The sequence below is a fragment of the Sorex araneus genome, chromosome 4, assembly GCF_027595985.1.
Source record: "Sorex araneus isolate mSorAra2 chromosome 4, mSorAra2.pri, whole genome shotgun sequence".
NCBI lineage: Eukaryota > Metazoa > Chordata > Mammalia > Eulipotyphla > Soricidae > Sorex > Sorex araneus.
Window position 1 is genome coordinate 100,356,175 of NC_073305.1, and position 23,830 is coordinate 100,380,004.

At 35.5% G+C, this 23,830-nt stretch overlaps 1 protein-coding gene across 26 annotated transcripts in view; it reads left to right on the plus strand.

Annotated features, from left to right (window-relative positions):
* Window positions 1-23,830, plus strand: part of RIMS1 (regulating synaptic membrane exocytosis 1) — a 512,610-nt gene that overhangs the window by 76,302 nt on the left and 412,478 nt on the right. For 24 of the 26 annotated variants that reach the window (XM_055136886.1, XM_055136888.1, XM_055136871.1 and 21 more), the window contains exon 2: window positions 12,653-12,733. The exons of the other annotated variants lie outside the window; for them this stretch is intronic. In XM_055136886.1, coding sequence (XP_054992861.1) covers window positions 12,653-12,733 — 81 coding nt within the window. The remainder of the gene's footprint in view (window positions 1-12,652; window positions 12,734-23,830) is intronic. 26 annotated transcript variants of the gene reach the window in all.

A 23,830-nucleotide genomic window follows, 5' to 3' on the forward strand; every position in this document is an offset into this window, starting at 1 on the left:
TTTGTGATCAAATGAGTTAATGCATATAAAGTGTTTGAGGTCTTCCTATCATACAATAAGTGCTCAGTGAATGTTTTTCTTCTTATTACTTTTGTATTGACGCATAGATTTGCTCTCAGGTTATGTTCGGAGCATGCAGTTTAATACATGATCCTGCATGCATTTGTTCATGGGGCACAAGAATGTTTTAGTCAGCAGGACTTCCCAGCTGTGGCTTTGAACTATATTTCACTTCATGTCCTGATTTCAAAGCAGGTACTTCTTGAACTTCAATTACTATCAGGAAACAAAGTCTTATGCCAAATTAGTGCTGACTTTTTAGAAGCTTCTGGTGAAGGATTAATGAGAATCCTTAGCCTAGAAACCTTTGCAGATTTTTCTATATTCAACTCGAATTTTGAAAGAAATAAAAGTTAATGGAGAGGGAAAGGTGGAAAATAATTAGAAGAAAAATGACATATGAAGTATAAAGAAAAATGACAAAATTATTCTAAAAATTGGAAAGGGCTGGCTTGATTTAGTAAAAAGTTTATGTTATACATTAGTAAATCAGGGAACTTTTAGATGAAATATCCTCAAAAGAGATCATTTTGTATATATTTATAATAATGGTGGAATGGGAACCCTTGTAAAATTACAATCTTTAAGTAAGAGAAAATGGAATTTGAGATAGACTAAATAGTTTGTCCAAGCAAATGAATTTGGAAGCAGTAGACAAATAAGAAAAGAAATTTTGGGGCTGGAGCAATAGCACAGTGGGTAGGGTGTTTGCCTTGCAATGTGGCCAACTCGGGTTCGATTCCCAGCATCCTATATGGTTCCCTGAGCACCGCCAGGGATAATTCCTGAGTGCAGAGCCAGGAGTAATCCCTGTGCATTGCCGGGTGTGGCCCCCCCAAGAAAAAAGAAAGAAAGGAAACTTTTTTTTTTTTGGTTTTTGGGTTACACCTGGCGATGCACAGGGGTTACTCCTGGCTCTGCACTCAGGAATTACTCCTGGCGGTGCTCAGGGGACCATATGGGATGCTGGGATTTGAACCCGGGTCGGCCGCATGCAAGGCAAACTCCCTACCCGCTGTGCTATCACTCCAGCCCCAAGAAAGGAAACTTTTAAGAGATCCATCAAAAGAATATCCAGAAGACTCAATGAGTTATTAGTCATTAGCAAAAATTGGTGTTCATAATGTCAGTAGTTAAACATTAGTTTAGGAATTAATCAGCTACTGTAGAGAACTGGGAAGTGCTTAAGTTTTAAAGAAGTTCTGAGTTCAGTATTTTATTGACCATTCAAATGTGGTCATTTGAAGGATTTTAACGTGCACAGAGATTTAATTAAAACCTGAAAGATGGTGAAGTCTGGAAGGTGGTAAAGTATGAAATGGTAATTCAGGAAACCATTAGATGATTAGAAACCTGATAGTTCTGGTAGGTTAAGAGAAACAGCAAAGGGCTTAGAGAATGTTCTTTCTTTCAGTGAGAACTAAGAAATCCTGTTTACTAGATTACTTTTCCATTACAATGTCAAATTCATTTGGTTTCATTCATACATTTTATGGGAAGGAAAGCATTGTGAGCTTGACATAATAAATGTGCATTTAAATTAAAATATAGTATATTTTATGTAGTTTAATACTTATGATTATAATTTTAATATACTCCATGTAAAGCATATTTTATATCTGATTGGCTCCCATTTTTCTCTTACCGGATTCTAAGTAGGTGAATCAATTGAGGAACTAGTGAAATTAATTGAATGCAATGCTTGATATATTTCATTAATGCTTTTCCAGGTTTCATTTTCCCAGTTTATTTTATCTATTTAAAATGCACTTAAATCCCACCAAGGAACTATTATCGACCTCTTAGTAGATGATTATTTAGCTCTCTGGCTCCCTGATGAGAAAGGAGAATTAATGCTTTGTGGAGAAAAGGCACACTTAGATACATGGGACTACCCAAAAATCATTATCAAAGAGCTATGGTTCTGTGTTACAAATAAAAAGAAAAATCATTAGTTGTTAAAAAGCAGACAATACTCTTTACAAATACCATTTTTACCTTTTTTAGTCCCCCTTGGCATTCTTTATCCTGGATATTAGACTAGATGACCATTTTCTAATATCTGTTACTCTTTGATAACACTGAAGTGTTGCCATGGGATATGAGATGTTTAAAACTAGAAAAATTCAATTGTGATTGCACCCTTCTTGCTAAAATCTGAACGACATGAAAATAATTAGCTCAAAACTTAGCACTTTAAAGGCATCATGCAATTTTTTAATGATGAATTTTGTTCCCAAGAAGGGATCGTGTTATTTCACCAATAAATTTGTAATTAGCACCAAGGTAAATATTTAATATATGATCTAATGACAGACTAAAGGTATGGGCCAGGGCCTCGGCCACTGTAGGAACACAGATCATTTAGCTGATAGTAATTAACTATTTTTTGTTTTTCTTTTTGTGTTGACTATTTTGTTACTGTAGTTTAATATATAAATATACATAATATACACACATATTTATAAAGTTCAACATTTTGTTGAAAACTTTTTTTTTTTTGCTTTTTGGGTCACACCCGGTGATGCACAGGGGTTACTTCTGGCTCTGTACTCAGGAATTACCCCTGGCGGTGCTCAGAAAACCATATGGGATGCTGGGAATCGAACTCAGGTTGGCTGCATGCAAGGCAAACGCCCTACCCTCTGTGCTATCACTCCAGCCCCTTGTTGAAAACTTTTAAGGTGTTTTAGTCATATGATTTTGTTTGAGGGGATAAATGTTCCTGTTTAACTTGGTGCTACTATTGATGAAACAACTGACATCTAGTTCATTCAACTTAGTGATTGGTAGGAGGATGCAATCAGCCAGACTTGGGGGATAACCAGCAGTTTAGGCCAGTGGTTCAATCAGGAGATAAGACTTATAAGTTAGTTGGATGGGTTATTAGAATCCATTAATGAAATGGAAATAATAAAAGGTATAAGTACTAAAAAATAATTTTCTCTTTAAAATAATTGTGCATTCATTATAAGATTATTCCTGTGATGCTGTCATTCTCATTCACTTTTGAATGTTTTTCCAAGTGAAAAAAAGAAATCAATGAACTTTTGCTCCTGTAAACAACGGCTCATGGCTGTGTGTTCTGCACAGGCCTGTCATGGGTACGAGGGAAAAACAGAGTGAAGTTTATTATCCAGACAATGTTTCTTCTTTTGCTAGAGAGAGATATAATTTCATTTTTCTACTTTATTTTCCCCCATAATTGCTATGAGTTACTATTCTCAAGTGAGTTTTTGTTGCTTCTTTTGTTCTTCTTTATTTTTAAGTGCTCATCCTATATCTAAAAGATTAAATCTACTGAACAAGCTTCAGATGTGTTTACCTAAAGAAGTTGAATAAGCCTTTGTTAGAGAGAGAGAAAGTGGGGAGAGAATGCTAGAATCAGACAGAGTCTGCTTCATCCAAGTGTTGCTTTCTTAAGCAGGGAAGCTAGTTATATATTAGGAAGTTGAAAGGGGTCTTTCTTCCCACTCAGCAAACAAGATATCCGCTTTTTAATTTCTTTTTCCATGGGGATGATACCCAGCAGTTCTCCTGAGTAACATCTTCTGTAGATTATGGTTCAGAGGAAAGAGCTCCCTCCACATTCTATTGCTACCATAGGTAGAAGTGTTTTTTTTTTTAAATTTTTGGTTTTTTATTGAATCATCTTGAAATTTAGTTACAAAGTTCTCATAACTGAGTTTCAGTTATACTGTGTTCCAGCACCCACCCCTTTACCAGTGCACATTTCCTACCACCACCAAAATCTCCAATTTCCCTTCTGTCTGAAACCCCAACCTACACCCACCACTCCCCACCCCTGCAGCCTGTCTCTATGGCAGACATTTATGTCACTCTCTCTCAGTTTCCTTTCAGGCACTGAGGTTTGCAATACTGTTATTGAGAAGATATCGTGCATATCATCTTAGATGGGGCATATTTTTGGTTTGTATTTCTGAGCCAGACCCTGCTGTGCTCAGTGATCACTCGTGGCAGGGCTCAGGGATGCCAGAGATTGAACCCAGATAACTGCAAGCATGACATGGGCCTTATCTGCTCTATTATCTTTCTGGTGTATATTTGAGAAGTTCTTTCTCTAGGAACTGAGTTAGACATGAGAAGTGGAAAGAGGATTTTTGCTGTCTAAAACCTTTCAAAATGAATCACACAGAGCATTACCCATCAATTTGGGAGAGCATTGGAGATGGTAGTGATGATCAGGTGAAATGGAACTTGTGGGAACTAATTCTCTGGGTGTTTGCTTCATGCCAGCACTCAGTATTTTCCCCGTAGAGGGATGGTGGTGCCATTGCCTTCTCTTTGAACTCCTCCCAGCCCTCTCTCTTCTCCAACCTTCCCTCCTCTGCTTCTTTCTGTCTTGCTTTTCTAGAGCTTAGTCCCTCTACTAGATTGTGCTTTCAAGTATAAACAAGACCATCTTGCCCTCATTAGTTCTCTTCTAAATTTAGCTTTTTTAATGGCAACAACTGTCTGCACTTATTCATTTTCCTATGGTGCTTTTTCCTACAATTCCACAGGTGCCACATTTCTTTTTTCTCTTAGAGCTAAAGACATGATTTCAGGCATCAACTTACTACATGCTTCTGCTACATTGACGATATTGATTCTTTCTCCCTCTGGGAATTCCTCACTTTTTACTGAAACTCTCCTCCCACCCCGCACCCCTTTCCTTGGAATAAGGTCTCTCTTGAAAGTTTAGAAGCAGAAATTTTCTGTTCTCTTGTGTTTTCTGAAGTTGTGTTGTTTTTTCAGTCAGCAAGTCACTTTTGGAAAATACACAGACACTAGTTAAGTGAAAAAAAAAAACACATCACACTATGTGGTGATGGTAGCAGGTATCAATCCATGCATGTGAGGTATATTTCAAAACTCAGAGATGGAAAAAGAAAAATGTATCTTGGGTAGAAGAGGTTAATTGGTTATAATGCTGAAATGTTGGAAGCAATATTAGAGCCTTGTACAGACAAGCCTGTTAGCATTCTGGAGTGCAAGGATATAGTGCAAGGATGATTCCATGGTAGGTTGGAATCATCCACAAGACCAGGGATTTGACTTCTTATTATTTTCTTTCTTACCAGTCTTTGAAAATTTTGTTTTTCTAAAATTTAAGATCAGGGGTTGGAGCAATAGCACAGCGGGTAGGGCATTTGCCTTGCACATGGCCGACCCGGGTTTGATACCCAGCATCCCATATGGTCCCCTGAAAACCGCCAGGAGTAATTCCTGAGGGGAGAGCCAGAAGTAAACCCTGTGCATAGCTGGGTGTGACCCAAAAAGCAAAATAAAAGAAAATTTAAGATCAATTATTAATCCCTGTAGTGAACCTTTTTATTATCATTTTTTTAAAAAAAAAAAACAGTCCTGTATCTTTTGGTCTAATTTGTGGATAACTTTCTGGTCTCTTTGGAGAAGTTCAGTAGCCTTCATTGCTAACTGTGAAAAATGGCCAGCTGGTTTCCCTTTTCATGCAATTAGTACCCTACTTTGCCTATTTTCCATGTCTTTTAAAAAATCACTCTTGTGTATGATCTAAGGTTTCCCCAAATGTATCAGAGACTTTAACACCCTGGAAATCTGTGATTAGTGCATATAGTTTCTCAAATACCAACATTCACTTTCATCTTTTCAGTGGCAGTCATCATACTTATCTGTTCATTATTAAATGGATATGATATGATTTTTTAAAAATATTTAAATCTTGGAAATTAGGTGACTTACAAAAAATTCAGGAGCCATACCCAGAACATTGGAGGAAGTGGGGTTTGGGACACCTGCTATGCTCTTCTCAGAGATGCAGAACTGATTCAGTGATGTGATACACAGACCGAGTTTCTGCTATGCATGTGTTTTACTACTTGAGCTATCTCTCTGGTGGTAGGCTATGAAATCTAGTGATCAGATAGCTTATATTCATATTAATATATTTGAAAAATATATTAGAGATTTTTACATCAGTTGTGTTATATTTGTTTTGCATATGATTTTAAAAACTTTAATAGATTTCCCGAATCACTCTTCTGAAGTAAATTATTTTTTCCAGATTATGATCTGTAGTATTCCTATTGATATTATGGTGATTCTGTGTTTTAATCTTAGGTAATTGACACCTCCCTGTCACCATTTTCCACTCTTTTTATGGGCGGGGTGGGGGTGACATATTGTCTCGTGATACTTGACTAATGTTTAAAGAACATTTATGTGGGGGTGTTTGACTCAACAATGCTACTTCATAATATATTAACACAATTTGAAATACTGCACTCAATAATTTTATTATTTTTTAAATAAATATTTATTGTTTTTGGAGGGACTGCAGCGATAACACAGTAGGTAGGGCCTTTGCCTTGCATACGGCCGACCTAGGTTCAATTCCTCTGTCCCTCTCAGAGAGCCCAGCAAGCTTCCAGGAGTATCCTGCTTGAATAGCAGAGCCTGGCAAGCTACCTGTGGCATACTTGATATGCCAAAAACAGTAACAGCAAGTCTCACAATGGAGACGTTACTGTGCCTGCTCTAGCAAATCAATAAACAATGGGATGACATTCTGCAGTGCTATTTTTGGAGACTCCTAAGCACTGATTAGTCTGCCTGGAGGCCATTTCCAGAGATTTCCAACTAAGAGGAACTGGCAATTGAATACTAGGACCCAAAAATGCATGCAACGTGATACTGGGGACCACATGGCCACTCCAGCAGATTTTGAGGATCTCCATGGCTATGTCTGGTACTCAGAGGGTCATGTGATACTGGGGATCCAAAGATTACAAGGCATGTAACCTTAGTACTATCTCCCCAACTCTTAAGTCATCTTCTAAGCATTAATGATAAGAGTTTATTTTCCAGAATTCTTAACTTTTAAACTTTTGTCATTAACCATTGAAAATAATTTAAGTTCTTAGTTCTGTGGGTTTTTAATCTGTAAAATGCAGTCAAAACTCCTTGTAGTGTTCTGTGAATAATAAATGAGATATGCTATGTGCATTTGGCATGTAATGGTTGTTAAATAATCAGCATCTCTTATCTTCCTACTTTACTGAGGAAAATCTGAAGGAAAGAGGAATATTTTTTCCATTGAAGGAGTCACTTCATATAACTTTTCAGCCTTATTTGACAAAATATATGTACATTGGGCTAGAGCAATAGCACATCAGTAGGGCATTGGCCTTGCACATCGCCAGCCCGTGTTCAATTCCTCTGCCCCTCTAGGAGAGCCCAGCAAGCTACCGAGAATATCACACCCGCACAGCAGAGCCTGGCAAGCTACCCATGGTGTATTTGATATGCCAAAAACAGTAACTTCCCATTGAAGCATTTTTACCTAATAAGACATCAGTTGATAAATGTCTTTTTTTTTGTCAGAAGAAAATGAATCATCCAAACCATATATAAACAAAACATCATAGTCACTCAAATAATAAAATCTTGTGCATCATTAACTTGTATTTTTAAAATGTTTTATAAAAATATGCTATAATTGGGGCTAGAGCAATAGCACAGTGGGTAGGGCATTTGCCTTGCACATGGCCGACCTCAGTTCAATTCCCAGCATCCCATAAGGTCCCCTGAGCATCACCAGGAGTAATTCCTGAGTGCATGAGCCAGGAGTAACCCCTGTGCAACGCTGGGTGTGACCCCAAAAGCAATATATATATATACTATATATATTTATGTTTATATATATGATATATATACTATAATCTTGAAATAACTGTTATTTTAGGATATTTTCCAAATCACATTTGCATGCTAATTACTTAAGTTTATAATCCATTAATCCTTTTTTATCATATTCATTTATTTCTTGAAATCTACCACTGTGTCCTTCTGTCTCATTTATTCATTTAACAAATATGTGCAGAGAACTTTCTTTCTGTATCAGTGCATACAATTGAAGACAATATATTTTACTGCATAGTAGAGCAGGAGTAAGAAATTGGGGATGGATGCAGTAGTAGGAGATGAACGCCCAGATACTTTGGAGCATCGGAATACATTTTGAAGATTCTGGCTTTTTTCCCCCTTCTTCTTTTTTGGTGACTAAACTAAATCCATTTCATGGATTTAGAGCAGAGGAGTTATGATCTATTGGTTTTTCAAGATCACTCAGGCTATTGCATTGATAAAGAATAAGGGAGGAGAATGAATGCAGGGCAATTGGTTAAAAGTCTTTACTGAGGGGATCCAATTAAAAAGTAACATTGGCTTGGGACAGAGTTACAATAGCAGACAGTGTAAGAGAGAGTCAAATTCTACTCATGGTTTGAAAGACAGAGCCAGTTGGGTGGTTTGGATGCCACAAGAAGTATGAGAGAAAGCAAAAATGTACTTATTATTTATAATAAATATGGATGGAAAATTTCAGAGTTCAGGTTTGTTGATGATTTGGGAGGGGTACAAGATGTGGAATTCCATTATAGAAATGTTGATTTTGAGAAGTCTGCTAAAAATTCAAGGAATATGTTAAGATAGTTGGGTATATGAAGTTAAGAGAGGATAAGGCTGAGGATAAGACTGAAGATAAACATATAGCTTTTCCACTATGAGAATCCCATGTTTTCTCTTGAATACTCTCTAGAATACCTCCTCTCTCTCTCTCTCTCTCTCTCTCTCTCTCTCTCTCTCTCTCTCTCTCTCTTTCTCCTCCCTCACATTTTATGAGTAATTTCTTTAAATACAACTATTTTGCTTCATTGTTAAAATTTTTTTACATTTATTTTACGAACTTTCGTTAATGTCCAATAGAAGAATGTTTGAAAATATTGATTAGAAATTTGGAAGAAAACCACTAGCTCCAGAACCCCTGCAAGTCTTGTGTCTAATTTTTCCTTGCTTGTATGTATTTCTAGTCAGTGATTAGCTAATCAGTAGACTGTATATTTTTAAAATACTTTCACGATTTTAATAAAATTTCTCTATGACAGATGCAGATTAGTACAATAACACTTGGAGAGTAGTAACACAAGTATACTTTTCCTCCCAGGGTTGCTTTGTTGTAATTGTCCTCAGAAGACAGAATTAGTGGAAGTCAAAAAACAAAAGATTGAGAACAGAAATCAAAACGTGTCACGGTACATTTGGTAAGCAGTTAACAGCAACTAGTAGCCAAACATTAGTCATGAAAGAGAAAATAATTTAGCGAAGTCAAACAGATAAAAAGTTTCCTAAGCTAGTTTTAGTTTTACTTTTGTTTTGTTCTGTTTTTGCAGATGGAGAAGTTTGGGGTGAGGCTAGGGGTGGTGCAGGCATCAAAATGGAAACTCAGAAGAGAGAAAGTAATTATGTAAATTGTTTTATATCAGGGCTTTTAGAATTTGTAATTCACATACTTTAAGTATTTGGAAGCACATTTAGTTCCTGTTTTGGAAGATGAAAGCCTTTCCATGGCCTCATCGGCAGGCTGATGGCAATTCATGTTTCTCCCGTGTGTATGTGCAGGGAAGAGAAGAGGCTGAGTGGGCAGTTGGCAGCCATTCATCGCATTGATTGCAGTCATTCATAAAACCCAGTGTGAGCTGCTGGGGGCGGAGTCAGGAGGCGCATTTCCCTGACGTGGTTCCAGAATGTCACATTTGCATAAATCTTCAGTGATGCTTGAGTGGTGAGGGAGAGCTTTTATGCAGTTTGCAGTTAGGAGTTCATGCCTGATAAATCCCTGAGTAATTAATGACCTTGCAAAGAATGGGAGGTTAAGCCCTCTGAACTCCTCTCAGTCCATAGTAATTCAGGGAAGTCAGTATGGTGACAGCAATTGTGGTCACCTGGTCTGTGACTGGAGGATTAAAGCAGTTGTAGAGAAAGAACTTTAAGAACTGCAACATGAGAAAAAGAAAAGTGCTGCAACATGCCAAAATATCCTGCTTCTCAGTTTTGAGATAATTGTATTATAATACATGGGAGATAAAAGCTAAACAACTTCCATACTTAGAGCTGTTTAGACTAGGGTGGTTTATTTCTCCAACTGTGATGTGCCAGGCAAACAGTTCAATCATAATTGAAAAATATTAATCTATGTGGGACATATAAAATTTAGAGTAAATTGAGAGTAAATTTAGAGTAAAATTTAAAATAAAATAAAATTATTTTTATATATCTTTTTGTAAATATGTTTCTTTTCTTATATCTGGAAGAAATTCCAGCTAAAGGTTCTAATTAGGAATTGCATGTATATGTATGTGCATATATATGTATGCATATATGCATATATGTATATTAGAGGCCCCACAAATTAACTGCATTGGTTTGCATGGTTTCAAATTCTCTACTTGAAAGAATTTTTCTCCCTAAAAGTAAAGATTCAGTACCAACAACACCACATAAGTTTTCTGGCCAAGATACATTCATACAAAAATACTTTTATTTCCTGTTTTTATTAAATAATTAAGATATACTAAAATGAGTTTGTTCTTAATCAAATACATAAATTTAAAATATATTTCTTGTGCAGATCTGTTTATATTTGCTATCTTCTAAAACTTCAGAGTTCATACAATCAAATAAAGTTTGTATTCTACAACATATGCCAACAAAATATTATATATTGTAATTTCAAACCAAAATCATTGGATACTTGAGATTAGGTAAGACTTTTCTGGATAGGTGTAGTAGCATTAGACTCAGTAAAAAAAATGTTTTGTTTAGAAATTTACATTTAGTGTTAAATGGTGTTCTAGTAGGTGACGTTGTACTGTTATTTGAAGAGTCTCTTGCAAGAGCACCTGTAAGGAAAATTTTGATATATTAATTGCAAAGAACTGTATAAATATCAAAATCTTTAGAGGGATAAAGAATTAAGGCAGAAGGTTGCATATGGCTTCTCATAAATTTAATTCTCAAAAAATTTCCCCAAATTTGGTGATATTTCTATTTTCACAAACCAGTGCATATAGATTAAACATGTGTGCACTATTTTTATCTAAGTGAGAATTGCGACAATTTTCCAGCGCTATAAAATTTAACTTCCTGAGCACCATACTTCATACTTCATGTTAGTTAGATTAAAATTTCAGAGATCACAAATCCTAGTGTCTGACTTTTCCCTAACAATTGCCTTATTCATTGCTTCTTTTCTTGTTTGTTTTGGAGACACACCCAGCAATGCTTAGGAATTATTCCTCACTCTGCATTCAGGAATTACTCCTGATGCTGACTGGGGGAACATATGGGATGCCAGGGATTAAACCCAGGTTGGCTGCATGCAAGGCGAGAGCCCTACCCACTGTATTGTCTCTCAGGCCCCGTCTTTAATGTTTCCTTAACCACTGTTGTGGCCTTTGGTTCCAATGACTGTCTTTGACCCATTCATATATCCACCAGTCTAATAACTGTTTTCTTTTAATTCTTGATAAATGCTACATTTCTTTATTTTTATCCCAGAAAGGAAAGTGTTGAGTAAGGTTTTGAAATGGTGGCTTTAATTTTATTTTTTCTCATCTTGCTAAATAATGATTTCTTAGTCTTTCTTGACCTCCTTTAGAACAAGTTTATCTCTGTGTGTATGTATGTGTGTGTGCATGCACATGTTTCTGTGAATTGTGTCCATGTTTCTCTGTATCATTTTTTTCAGAAGTGGAGAATTTTGCCATGCAGCTTTAGTTATGGGAAACTGGTCTATCTGCCACGACTTGCAAAGTGAAAGAAACTTCAACTAGATTCAGTGATAATCACTGGATTCCAATGGGTATTTCCATTGAGTAAAGTCTAGAAATTTGATCTCAGTTTTGTAACTGATGCTTCCCTATAAAAAGTAGTGTGTGTTTTTGAGCTTTTGAGGTGAAGCAATATTTGAGTCATCCAAGTAGAGTCAGAGTTGGGAGTATGTTCTGATTTCTTCCTTGTTATCTCTCCAGTGCTCTGTAAAACTTGTGGACATTAGGATAAGAATATCTTTTCTTGAGGCCCTTTGAAGATGTATTATTAATTTGCCCACTGCTTTCATTTATTCTATGCTAATAATTCATGGCACGAAGAACTTTTGCTGATTTTTTTAAAGTTTGAAGATTATCAGACATATGTTTATGTATATGAACATCTTCTTCTTCCTCTTCTTCTTTTCTTAGTATGCAAAGGGTTTTAAACCAGGTAATACCTTGAGGTTGCAAAGGGTTTTAAACCAGGTAATACCTTGAGGTTTTCTAGATCCCTTCTTGCATAAAGAGAAAGACTAGTGTGGTGATAAATAGTGCGAAACAAGAGTCTGAATATTTTAGAAAAACAGCCAAAGCCACAGAAAATCCTGCCCAATTTTTAACACATCAACACAACAGCTGTTCTATTTTTAAAGTTTCAGATGCCTTCACATGGTGAAGCTTTCAGTAGCATTTCTTCCAAGGGGAAAGCTGCTGACATGTATTTTATTAATACTAAAAGGAAAATCAAATACAGAGGTAGTGAAGATTTTATTTGGGTCTAATGGAGCTCTTGGATGTCTAAGTTGAAGATTTCCAAGTTTTCCAGGACCTCAAGAATTAAACCGAAGGGGCTTTAAAAATATCTCTTAGATTGTGTTTTCAGTACCATGTTTAATATCCAGATGTATTCTACCCTTTTATAATTAATAGTGCGTTGTGCTATCTATCATGCGCCCCAGGTGTGTTGTCAGGGATATGGCGAAGCCTGCTGTCTGCAAAACCCCAAGAAATGCTGAAAACCAGCCCCAACAACCTCCACCGTGAGTATGGCATTGGTTTTATTGACTGAAAAAAATGTAGTCTAACAAAGATTCACTGGGTACATATATACTATTCATATTGCATGTGGAGCAGAAACTCTGGCTACTATGGGATATGGGTACTAACAGTAACTATGGAGTCAGATAAAATTATCAGAAACGTGGCTGGCTCTTAAAAAATCTTTGATAATTGGTGACTTTAATGCCTTACTAGAAACGAGAAATCTCAGGAAAGGGGCACATTTTTTTAGGACTTTAGAAAGAAAAGCATCTCTCTCTGTCACTGATTTTGGTTGTATGTGGGCTAGAGGCTAAGACTTTTTTTAAATTTTATTTTATTGATTCACTGTGAGATATAGTTACAAGCTTTCATGTCTGAGTTACAATCACACAATGATCAAACACCCATAACTCCACCAGTGCACATTTCCCACTACCAATATCCCCAGTATACCCTCACCTTTCCCATCCTCCCCCTGCCTCTGAGGCACACAATATTCCCCATACTCTCTCTACTTTTGAGTATTATGGTTTGCAATGCAGATATTGAGAGGTTATCATGTTTGGTCCTTTATCTACTTTCGGCACACATCTCCCATCCCGGCCGATTCCTCCAGCCATCATTTTCTTAATGATCCCTTCTCTATTCCGGCTGTCCTCTCCCCACCCACTTGTGAAGCAGGCTTCCCAAAATGCTAAGACTTAAGGGAAGTCGGTAGGCAGGCACATAGGAGAAAAGTTAATGACTAGTTTATAAATGACAGAACTGCACAGATAATTAATCACTAACCCTCATAGTATATTATTTGACAGAAATGTAAAATCCCAAAGAGTAGATTGCCCTGCAGATTTCATTATATATATTTTTTAATCTTAAGTGGATACAGCGAAGAGTTAAAAGAGCAACTGAAGCAGAAGCAGGAAGTAGAAAAACCAAATAAAAGTAACCTCTCAGTTTCAAATGTGGGTTTTGAAGAAATGAAATGTAAAGAGCTTAAAAATTCTGCAGAGTAGCAAGTTATATTCAGTCTTCTGCATAGATTATGCTCCTGGTAAGAAAAATTAAACGTTTTCTTAAAATGTCTCAGCAGCAGCAATACTCTTAGCATAACCATTACAGCTGAAATAGTTACTATTGGGAAAAAGCTGCCTCCTTCCAAGGTTTACAACAAGAGAAAAAAAAAAGTGATTTTTCCCTTTTTTTCAAGATATGTGCACTATGAGTGGCGATGTTCTGAAGAGTTTTTTACAGAATTCTCTGAAGTAGAAGCAAAATAGGTGGAAAAATTTGTAAAAGGTCTGTGAGGAAAACTACATAGCTCTTGTGCAGAGACAAATCTTTTTTAACATTGACAAACACAAATAAAATAAATTAATGTAATTCTTATATTGTTATATTGTAGCAACAAATCATTTAAGCTTTCATTTAGGATATTTTGGATATATATTTTTGGTAAATATATTTTAATAGGCTCAATAAGTTATAGAATTTATCTCAGTAAGCAGACTTGACTATCCATCTACATCACCAGTAATTTTCTAGGAATAAAAAAATTTGATTTAATCATAGTGAAAATTATTTAAATTTACGTGGTTAAAGAACTTGGAAATATACTTTTATTATTGTTGGCAGTTTCTTGTGAAATATTCTTACTATAAAGCCACTTTCCTGGTGATGTAAGTTTTCTTGACAATACATGAAACTTATGAAAACATTTTATTTTATTTAGTAGGGTTAAGAAACATTTTACTTATGTTAGGATTCAGTTTCTTGGAAAGTTAATTAAGGAATAAAGTCTAATTTAAAATATATACTATATATGTATGTATATGATACTATGTGCTTGGAAGAGTGGCAAGCTCCCCGTGGCATATTCGATATGTCAAATACAGTTACAATAACAGATCTCATTCCCTTGACCCTAAAAGAGCCTCCAATCATTGGGAAAGACGAGTAAGGAGAGGCTGCTAAAATCTCAGGGCTGGGATGAATGGAGACGTTACTGGTGCCCGCTTGATCAAATGGATGAACAACAGAGATGACAGTGATACAGTGATATGGTGATGATTCTATGTAACATAATATATAGATATCTATATAGAGAGAGCAAGAGAGAGATACATGTTTTATTTTAATTTTTTCTTTGCACTCTTGGATAAATTGGAATCACTATATTTGAGGCAGCAGTTATTCTTTTCAACAATATCAGTGGATTTAGATTATTTTTCTTCCTTTAATGTTTGTGGATCTATGTTGTAGGAATCTGTTGCAACTTACACTGAACCTAGTAGAACTTTCCGTCTGGCCCCTTTTTGTGTGTATTGGTCCAGAACAACTAACTGAATTCTTTGCGTCCTTTTCTCTGACAATCTTTGTTCGCTATTTTTTTTTTCAAATTGAGATAGTGAACCTCTCTTTAGGTGACCTGGAGAATTGAAAGTTTGACGTTAAATTTTTATTTCTACTGATGCTCAGTAAACAGTGGTGTTTGTGAATTGAGTTGACATCCACATAAATATATTTGTAGGTTGACATAAAAGAGGTAACGGTAAATTAGTGGGAAGGTGATTAAGCATAGATATTAGCAAGCAGGGCTGGAGCGATAGCAGAGCGGTAGAGCATTCACCTTTCACTCATCGGACCCATGTTCGATTCCTCCGCCCCTCTCGGAGAGCCCAGCAAGCTACCGAGAGAGTATTGAGCCTGCCTGGCAGAGCCTGGCAAGCTACCCATGACGTATTGGATATGCCAAAACAGTAACAATAAGTCTCACAATGAGAGACGTTACTGTTACCTGCTCGAACAAATCGATGAGCAACGGGGTGACAGTGACAGTGATTAGCAAGCAGGTCAGTGTTTTAAAATGTATAAGTCACAATCTAGTAGTGGATCTGAAAGTCATAAAGGTGTAGCTTACTTTAAAAAAAAAATTTCCTGAAACAGAAGATAACAAAACATCAGAGTACAATCCAGTTTAGGATTTTTGAATGACCTTAGATTACTGGAATCAAATGCATCATAATTCAGAATTTAATAAATCAGTAATAGTTATAAGGATGCACATAGAATATCAACAGTGCTGTCAATATATTCTGAAAAGATTTTCATTTAAAATAAGTTACACTAATTAGAGTGAATTGGTCACATTTGTGTTTTATATGTGTATTTCTATAAAATATATGTTACTTTGGCAGAAATGGGAAGATGAAATGTAAACTGTATGTGGACAAAACTAGAAAGAACTATACCAATTAAAAGAATATCGCATTAGTCCAGCTAGAGATGATAAGGTCTTGACCACTGGGATAACAGGTGGTATAAGGAGGAAACTTTTCAAGTGCAGAATAACAAATCAAAGGTGTAGTGTTTGATAGTTACTTGAATAAGTTTTGTAAAAAAAAGAATTTAGGAAAATTGTTCTGTTGAGGGCCTGGGGGATCTAAAAGCCACCAACTGAGTAGTGGAAATAAAGAAACAAAAATGGTCTAGTGGTAGATTGGCAATAAGAAGGTCAGGTTTGGATAGAAATATTTTGTTGTTTCTCCCCATCATATAAATGTATAGGTCCACAGATAATTAGGTATATGATCCTGAACCACTCATGTAATTGGGAAAATAGATGGGATCTTAAATGAATTATAGTAGGATAAAAATGACAGAGAGCTCTTGGTAAATCCAGTGATTAAGGAATGGGCGAAAAGAACAAGATTGCCACAACTCTGTTGTTAAAAGTGATTGATAGAAGAAAAGCAAAAGAATTAGAAGTCAACATAGTTGACATATTCAGTGGAGATGTCAAATACCAGATGCGAAAAAGAGTAAATATGTAATTTAAGACATTAAAAATATCCTTTGGATTTGGTTATTCAGGTCATTGGTCATATTTGTTATAGATCATTAATAGGAGACTTATATGGAAATAAACAAGAGATGAGTTAGAAAAAATAAATTGTGACTTTTAAAAAAATTGATTACAAAATGAGAGTTGTATGTAGATGGAGAGTAGGTAAGTTTACCTGTGTTACTTGGTATATTCTATTTTATGTCTTGATAGGTGAACACACAGGTCAGTTCACTTTATTTTTTGGTATTGTGTATATAAACTATCCAAAGCGTCTCCTTAAATTTCTGTTAAAATATCGCTCAGGTATATTAGGAATATTGTGTAAGTGGTCATCACTTAATCAAAGTAACAAGTGTATCAAAATATTGCTAAAATTCAACAAATTGAGATATTCCTTTTTCTCAAGTAGAGGAGACTTAGATAAATGAGACTGAATTTTTCTCTTGAGTTCTTGCTCACATAGGGCCTGTAATTTTATAATCATGTAAATGATAATGCTACATGATAAGTATAGTACTTGAAGTATGCTTGAGAAGAGAAAAAACTACTTTCTTTGAGTATAATATGGTCAGAGAAGTAATAACAGAGCCTTTCATAGCTAATGTTAATTTTTAAGAATATTCCATGAATAGGCAAGTTTGAAACTGTCTTTCAAAAGAAAAAATAGTTGCTGCAAGGCCCGAGGCATCAGATTACACTAGAGTTAGTTTAATGTATAGACTTATTTCTGGAGCCTGTTAATGAGGATATTTGTTCGAGGGATATGGGAGTGGGCATTTAATCTTTTTGTAGTATATTAGAGAAAGAGAGAGAGGGAGAAAAAGAGAGAGAAGAGAGAAGGGAAGGGAAGGGAAGGGAAGGGAAGGGAAGGGAAGGGAAGGGAAGGGAAGGGAAGGGAAGGGAAGGGAAGGGAAGGGAAGGGAAGGGAAGGGAAGGGAAGGGAAGGGAAAGGAAGGGAAGGGAAGGGAAGGGGACTTCAGACATGTTTTGCTTTTCCTTGATTTTACTATTAATACTGAGTTTTAAAATTTGATATAACATTACTGAGTTTTTATGTTTTCCAAAGTGATTGGGGAATTTTAAAATCCTGAGAAATGCTTAATCTCTTGTCAGCCTCAGTCATCAACATTCATGGTCATAAGTGGAAAAAGTAGGATTTAGAAAATGTTTGAGGAAGTTTTGCACTCAATATACAGTTCAGTGATTCATCCGATTTAACAAAGAAGAGGGTATATAAATCCTCTAGTTCAAAAGATTAAGTGGATGTGATAAAATCAAGAAGAGAATTTAGACAATAAAGCAAGTTGAGCTTTAGCATTAGACTTGTGTATCTTTTGCTACAAAGGGATCACAAGACAAATGACTATTCATATCCCAAACTCACGAGAGTCTTAGACTAGATACACTAATTTGTAAGCAATTATATTAGAATAAAACTAATACAGATAAATTAAATAGCATGGAAAGAAAAGAGAAAGGGAAAAATGATAAAAGATAGCATAAATGATACTTGCCAGTATTTATGCAAAGAACAAAGGAATAAGTAAAGATTATGCCAGATCATGCATGACAAACTTATCCTGGATTTTTTGGTCCTACCCACATTCTAGCACTCAAATTTACATGTCCTAAAAACCTCTTCCCTTTTTTAGCCCTGAAAACACACGGTTCATTGGTCTCATCAGAACTGTTGCAATTGGAATTTGAAAAAGAAAATATCTGTGTAAAGCTTGTCTTGCGTGCACCAACTCCAGTTCCATCACCAGAAGCACATATCCGCTGAAACCCACCAGGAATAATCCTGACCACAGAGCCAGGACTAAACCCTTAGCAACACTGGGTGTGGCCGCCCAAAACAAACCAACCAAAGAAAGCTAATGATAGCTATGCTTTCATAAATAATGTTTGTATTTCTGTGGAAGATAGCAGACAAGGAACAAATTAAAGAGACCTACATGAATTATAGTCCAGTTTACTCTTGATTTTGTTTATTGCTTCATTTTTGTTGTTAAGGTATATGAAACCAGATATATGGGCTAGAGAGTTAGTACAGTAGATAGGGCACTTGCCTTTCATGCAGCCAACCGAAATTTATCCCCAACATCTGTATGGTCCTCTGAGCACCAGCAGAGCAGGAGTAAATCGTGAACCAGCTTTGTGTGGTCAAAAGAACAAAACAAAACAAAAGTACTAAGATTTTCAGGTATAATTCACATCTCATTCATTCTATTAATTCTAACAGTCATGAATTTAATTACTATAGATATGAAGTTATCTAATCAATGTTTAAAATAAATTGAGAGCAATACATTATATGCCTATTTGTGTTTAATTTGTCATTTTCCATAATACTACAAAATTATGATTTGTCTTTGGTTTAAAGTATTATGGAACTTCAGCGGTTTAGCATCACACCACCATATGTATCATTCCAGTGCTAGTACTGAAGTTCCAGTGCCACCCTACTACAAAACAAGACCATTCTACTCCTTCCTCTTGTTCTCTTTCCACTTTTCTTATGATAACTGCTTTAGTTTTCACTGAAACTAGAATGTTTGTTTTTGTTTTTGTCATTTATTTACTTCGGTTATTTTTATTCAAGGTATGAGTGAAACTATCTGGCAATGGTCTTTCACTTCCTGACATATTTCACTTAGCATAATCACATCAAGATCTATCTATTTTGTCCCAAAGGGCACAATTTTATCTTTTTAATGGCAGAATAGTATTTCATCAAATATGGAATATCACAACTTCTTTATCTAGTCACTCATTTATCAATAAGTGTTTAGGTTGATTATGTTTTGATTATTGTGAATAATTCTATCATTTAAGATCAGGAGGTAATGGTCTTTGCAAGTCATTTTTTAATATAATTTTAATGTATTAGCATAACTTGGGGAAATCACACTAAATGGTCCTGGGGTGTGGTCTAATCTTGGTATGGTACATAATGGTTGTTCTTAGAAGTGCTGGTGATTGAAGCAGAACCCCTGCATGCGAACTGTGTCCTCTATGCAACTGAGTTATCTTCCATGCCCTAGCATAATATCTATAAGATTTATCTATTCTGTAGTGTATTGTTAACATTCCATTCTAGCTTTGGGTTTTTTTTTTTTTTTTGCTTTTTGGGTCACACCCAGCAATACTCAGGGGTTACTCCTGGCTTTGCACTCAGGAAATACTCCTGGCGGTGCTTGGGGGACCATATGGGATGCCGGGGATCGAACCCGGGTCGGCCGCGTGCAAGGCAAACGCCCTACCCGCTGTGCTATCGCTCCAGCCCCAACATTCCATTCTATTGTTGCTGAATAATATTTCATGTATTATATAATTATACATATATACATATATAGTACCTATGTATGCATTATATGTTGCTTAGATTCATCAATTAATAGACATTTGAGTTATTGACATTTTGAGACTATTATGTTTAAAACTTTTATTCAAAACAATTAAAACAGTATAAATATACTATAAAATTATATTTATAAAATATAAATATATTTATATAATATAAATATAAAATTCCAGGGTCACATGGCATAATTGTAGATTTACATTTTTTTAGATTCTGTCATGCAGTATTTCAAAGTAGCAATACCGGTTTTATAGTCCTACCAGCCATTTAAGAGGATTTCGATTGCTCTATATCCTTGCAAACATTTTTAATTATTATTATCATTTTTAAATGAGGGTCATCCTTGGAAAAAAAGTATATGAATAGTATTTTGTTTTTGATTTGGTTTGTGTTTCCCTAATAATAATACTGTTGAATTTTCATGTGCTTATTGGCCATTTGTATACCTCCTTTAGAAAAATATGGAAATCTTTATTCATTTTTAGTCTTCTTTTATTAATGAATTATCGATATTTTTTATGTATCATTCACTCTCTATCCAGTTAGGTAATTGATTTGCAAATACATTCTTTCCTTTTACAGGTTATCTTCATTTTCCTTTTTCCCCATATGCACTAAATGTCTACTTAGTGGAATGTATTTAAGTAGCTCTATATGCATTTAATCTACATAGATGAAATTTAGAAAATTTAAAAATATGCAGCATAGTACCTTTCCAGCAAAGAGTTCTAATTAAAAAAAAAACACTATTGATTGTTTTTTCCAAAAAGAATTACTGTCAAATCTTTATAGTAATAAAGTTTTACTCCTATATTTTCAAAGTGTTTTATAGTTTAAGCTCTTGAATTTGGGTATTTAGTCTATTTGTATTTAATTTTTGTATGTGATGTGAGTTAGGAGTGCAATTTCAGTCTTTTGCAACTGAACATCTAATTATCAAAATCAGGGAATAGCAGACTTTTCTGTTTTGAGTTGATCTTACAGAGAAATTCTTTCTTTATTTAATATGATATTCCTTATGGGGCTTCATTAGATATTCAGTATCAGTTTTAGGAAGGTCCCTTCCATTGACTATTTATGAAAGAATGGATTTTTTCAAATGATGTTGTATATCAATTTAAGTCATTTTATTCTCTGTTATATTAATGTGTTTTACTTTAATTTTATATGTTGAACCAATCTTGCAGAGACAAAATTGCTTTGTTTTATTTTCTAGTAATTTTGATGGTTTTTGTACATGTATATTTAAGGGATATTGTTATATAGTTGTATTGTGATTATTTTGATTTTGTTATGGGGTAAAAATATCCTTTTAGAATACATTTTGTATATTCACTGCTATTCAATTTATGAAGACTTTGAAAAAGTATACTGTAGATCCTTCCTTCCTTCCTTCCTTCCTTCCTTCCTTCCTTCCTTCCTTCCTTCCTTCCTTCCTTCCTTCCTTCCTTCCTTCCTTCCTTCCTTCCTTCCTTCTTTCCTATCTTCCATCTTTCCTATCTTCTTTCTTCTCTAATTTATTTTTTTATTTTTGGTTTTTGGACCACACCCTGTGGTGCTCCGGTCTTATTTCTGACTCTGTGCTGCAGGATCACTCCTGATGGTTAACCATGTGCAAGGCAAAGACTTTACGCATTGTATTAACTTTCTAGCCCCTCCCCCCTCATTTTTTTTTCATTCCCTGTCCTTTCCTTCCTAAGTTTTAGGTCACATGTTTACAATATTGGTAATATTTCTGATTTTGATGTACACTATTACCCCATCTCACTAACACAAAAATGCCCAAGACCATTATTGTTATTCCTTCTAGTTCACCTCATCATTTTCCCTGTCCAATCCATATCAACTTGGTATTCTCAGTTCTGTTACTCAGGGTCAAGGGTTTGTTGCTATTTAATACTGTCCAGTCCTTTTTTTTTTTTTTGGTTTTGCTACATACCACAGATTGAATAAACTCATTGAGTATTTGTCATTCAAATTACTATTGGCTTTTCTTTGTGGAAAGTTTTATTTTAATTATTTATCCTGTCTAATTTTAAAATTTATTATGGTACTAGGTACATATCTGTACTTTAGGTATTTGTGTTATGTGAAATCTTCGCATCTTCAGAGAAACATTCATAAGGATGTTCTGTATTACTGTTAATGATTTGGAGTTATAAGCATCTGATTTTTATTTTGTATAAAATTAATGTAACTATTTTTGTACACATGCATGTGCATGTTTAGACATATGAACAATTTCATCAATCAAAAATAACTGATATAGCCTCAGAATTTGGGTTCAGAGTAATAGAAGGAAAGTTTCTAAAAGTCCGTGCAGACATAAATTTTCTACAACTATTGAGGTTTTTTGGTTTGAATTGATCTGTTTGACCTGTGGAAAAAATGATAAACTTGTTTTGATATGGCGATGCTTTTAGCTGCTTTTCTTTTTGTTTTGTGGACACTGTTTGTATGTGTTACTATAAATTATCAATCCTCTTCATTTATGAAATAACTTAAGTTCCAGATAAGAATTTAATTTATTCTCAGGATTAGAAGCCCATTTTGCCTTCTTTTCTACTTCCTGTTTCCTAGAAGAAAATTTCTGAGCAATGATAGTTTATATCCCTCACTAGTCATCTTTCGTGCAATCTGTGTTGAAGTTTCTCTCTTGGGAATGCTTGTCTTTGTGTCTAACACACTTTTCCTATTCCCTTCTTCATTACTTCAGATAAATCAGCTTCAAATTGACAAGGAGATGCATCCAAATGTTCTTTTAATAGGCATACTTTTTTTAATCTCAAGGGCATGACTTTTTTCAGCAGCTACAATCTTTATCCATATTTAGTTCATAATTCATAATTAACAGGGGAGACTCAGATCAGCATCTATGAATTTGTGTGAATAAAATCATATACATATCTCTAGCTGATATTTAGCCTGCACTGTAGCGCTGTCATTGTCATCCCATTGTTCATTAATTTGCTCGAGAGCACACCAGTAATGTCTTTATTGTGAGATCTGTTACTCTTCTTGGCATATTGAATACACCACAGGTAGCTTGCCAGGCTCTGCCGTGTTGGCGGGATACTCTCGGTAGCTTGCCGGGCTCTCTGAGAGGGGCAGAGGAATCGAAACGGTTGGCTGCGTGGAAAGGGAACGCCCTACCCTATGTGCTATTGCTCCAGCCCTTTAATGTGTTCCTTGTCTGTTATCTTCCACAGAAATACAGACATTATTTATGAAAGCCCTACCTGCTGTGCTATTACTCCAGTCCGATATTTAACCTATTGAGTTTTATTGTGGACATAGCAAAACTCATATATAAATTTGCAATAAAACTGAACTGAAATTCCACACAACTGTAAATCAGTTGTATGTTTATAACCATTTTTTTCCCAAAAACTATCTATTTTGATACTGGAGTTATAGTGCAGAGTAGAGCACTTTTATTACATGGAGCCAACCTAGGTTCAATCCCCAGCATTCCGTATTTCCCCCTGAATCTCACCAGGAGTGATTTTGGAGCACAGAGACAGGAGTGACTCCAGAGCATCAGTGGGTAACTCCTGCCTCTCCCCCACACAATGTACATCTTTCTATTTTATGGAAACATAAATTAAAAAATTAATGTCACTGTCATCCCGTTGCTCATTGATGTGCTCAAGCAGGCACCAGTAATGTCTCCATCGTGAGACTTGTTACTGTTTTTGGCATGTTGAATAACCACAGGTAACTTGCCGGGCTCTGCCATCTGGGCGAGATACTCTTGGTAGCTTGCCGAGCTCTCCGAGCGGGGCAGAGGAATCGATCCCAGGTCGGCCAAGTGCAAGGCAAACGCCCTACTGCTGTGCTATTGCTCCAGCCCATTAATAGCATAAATAATTCTTGCTAATAGATTAA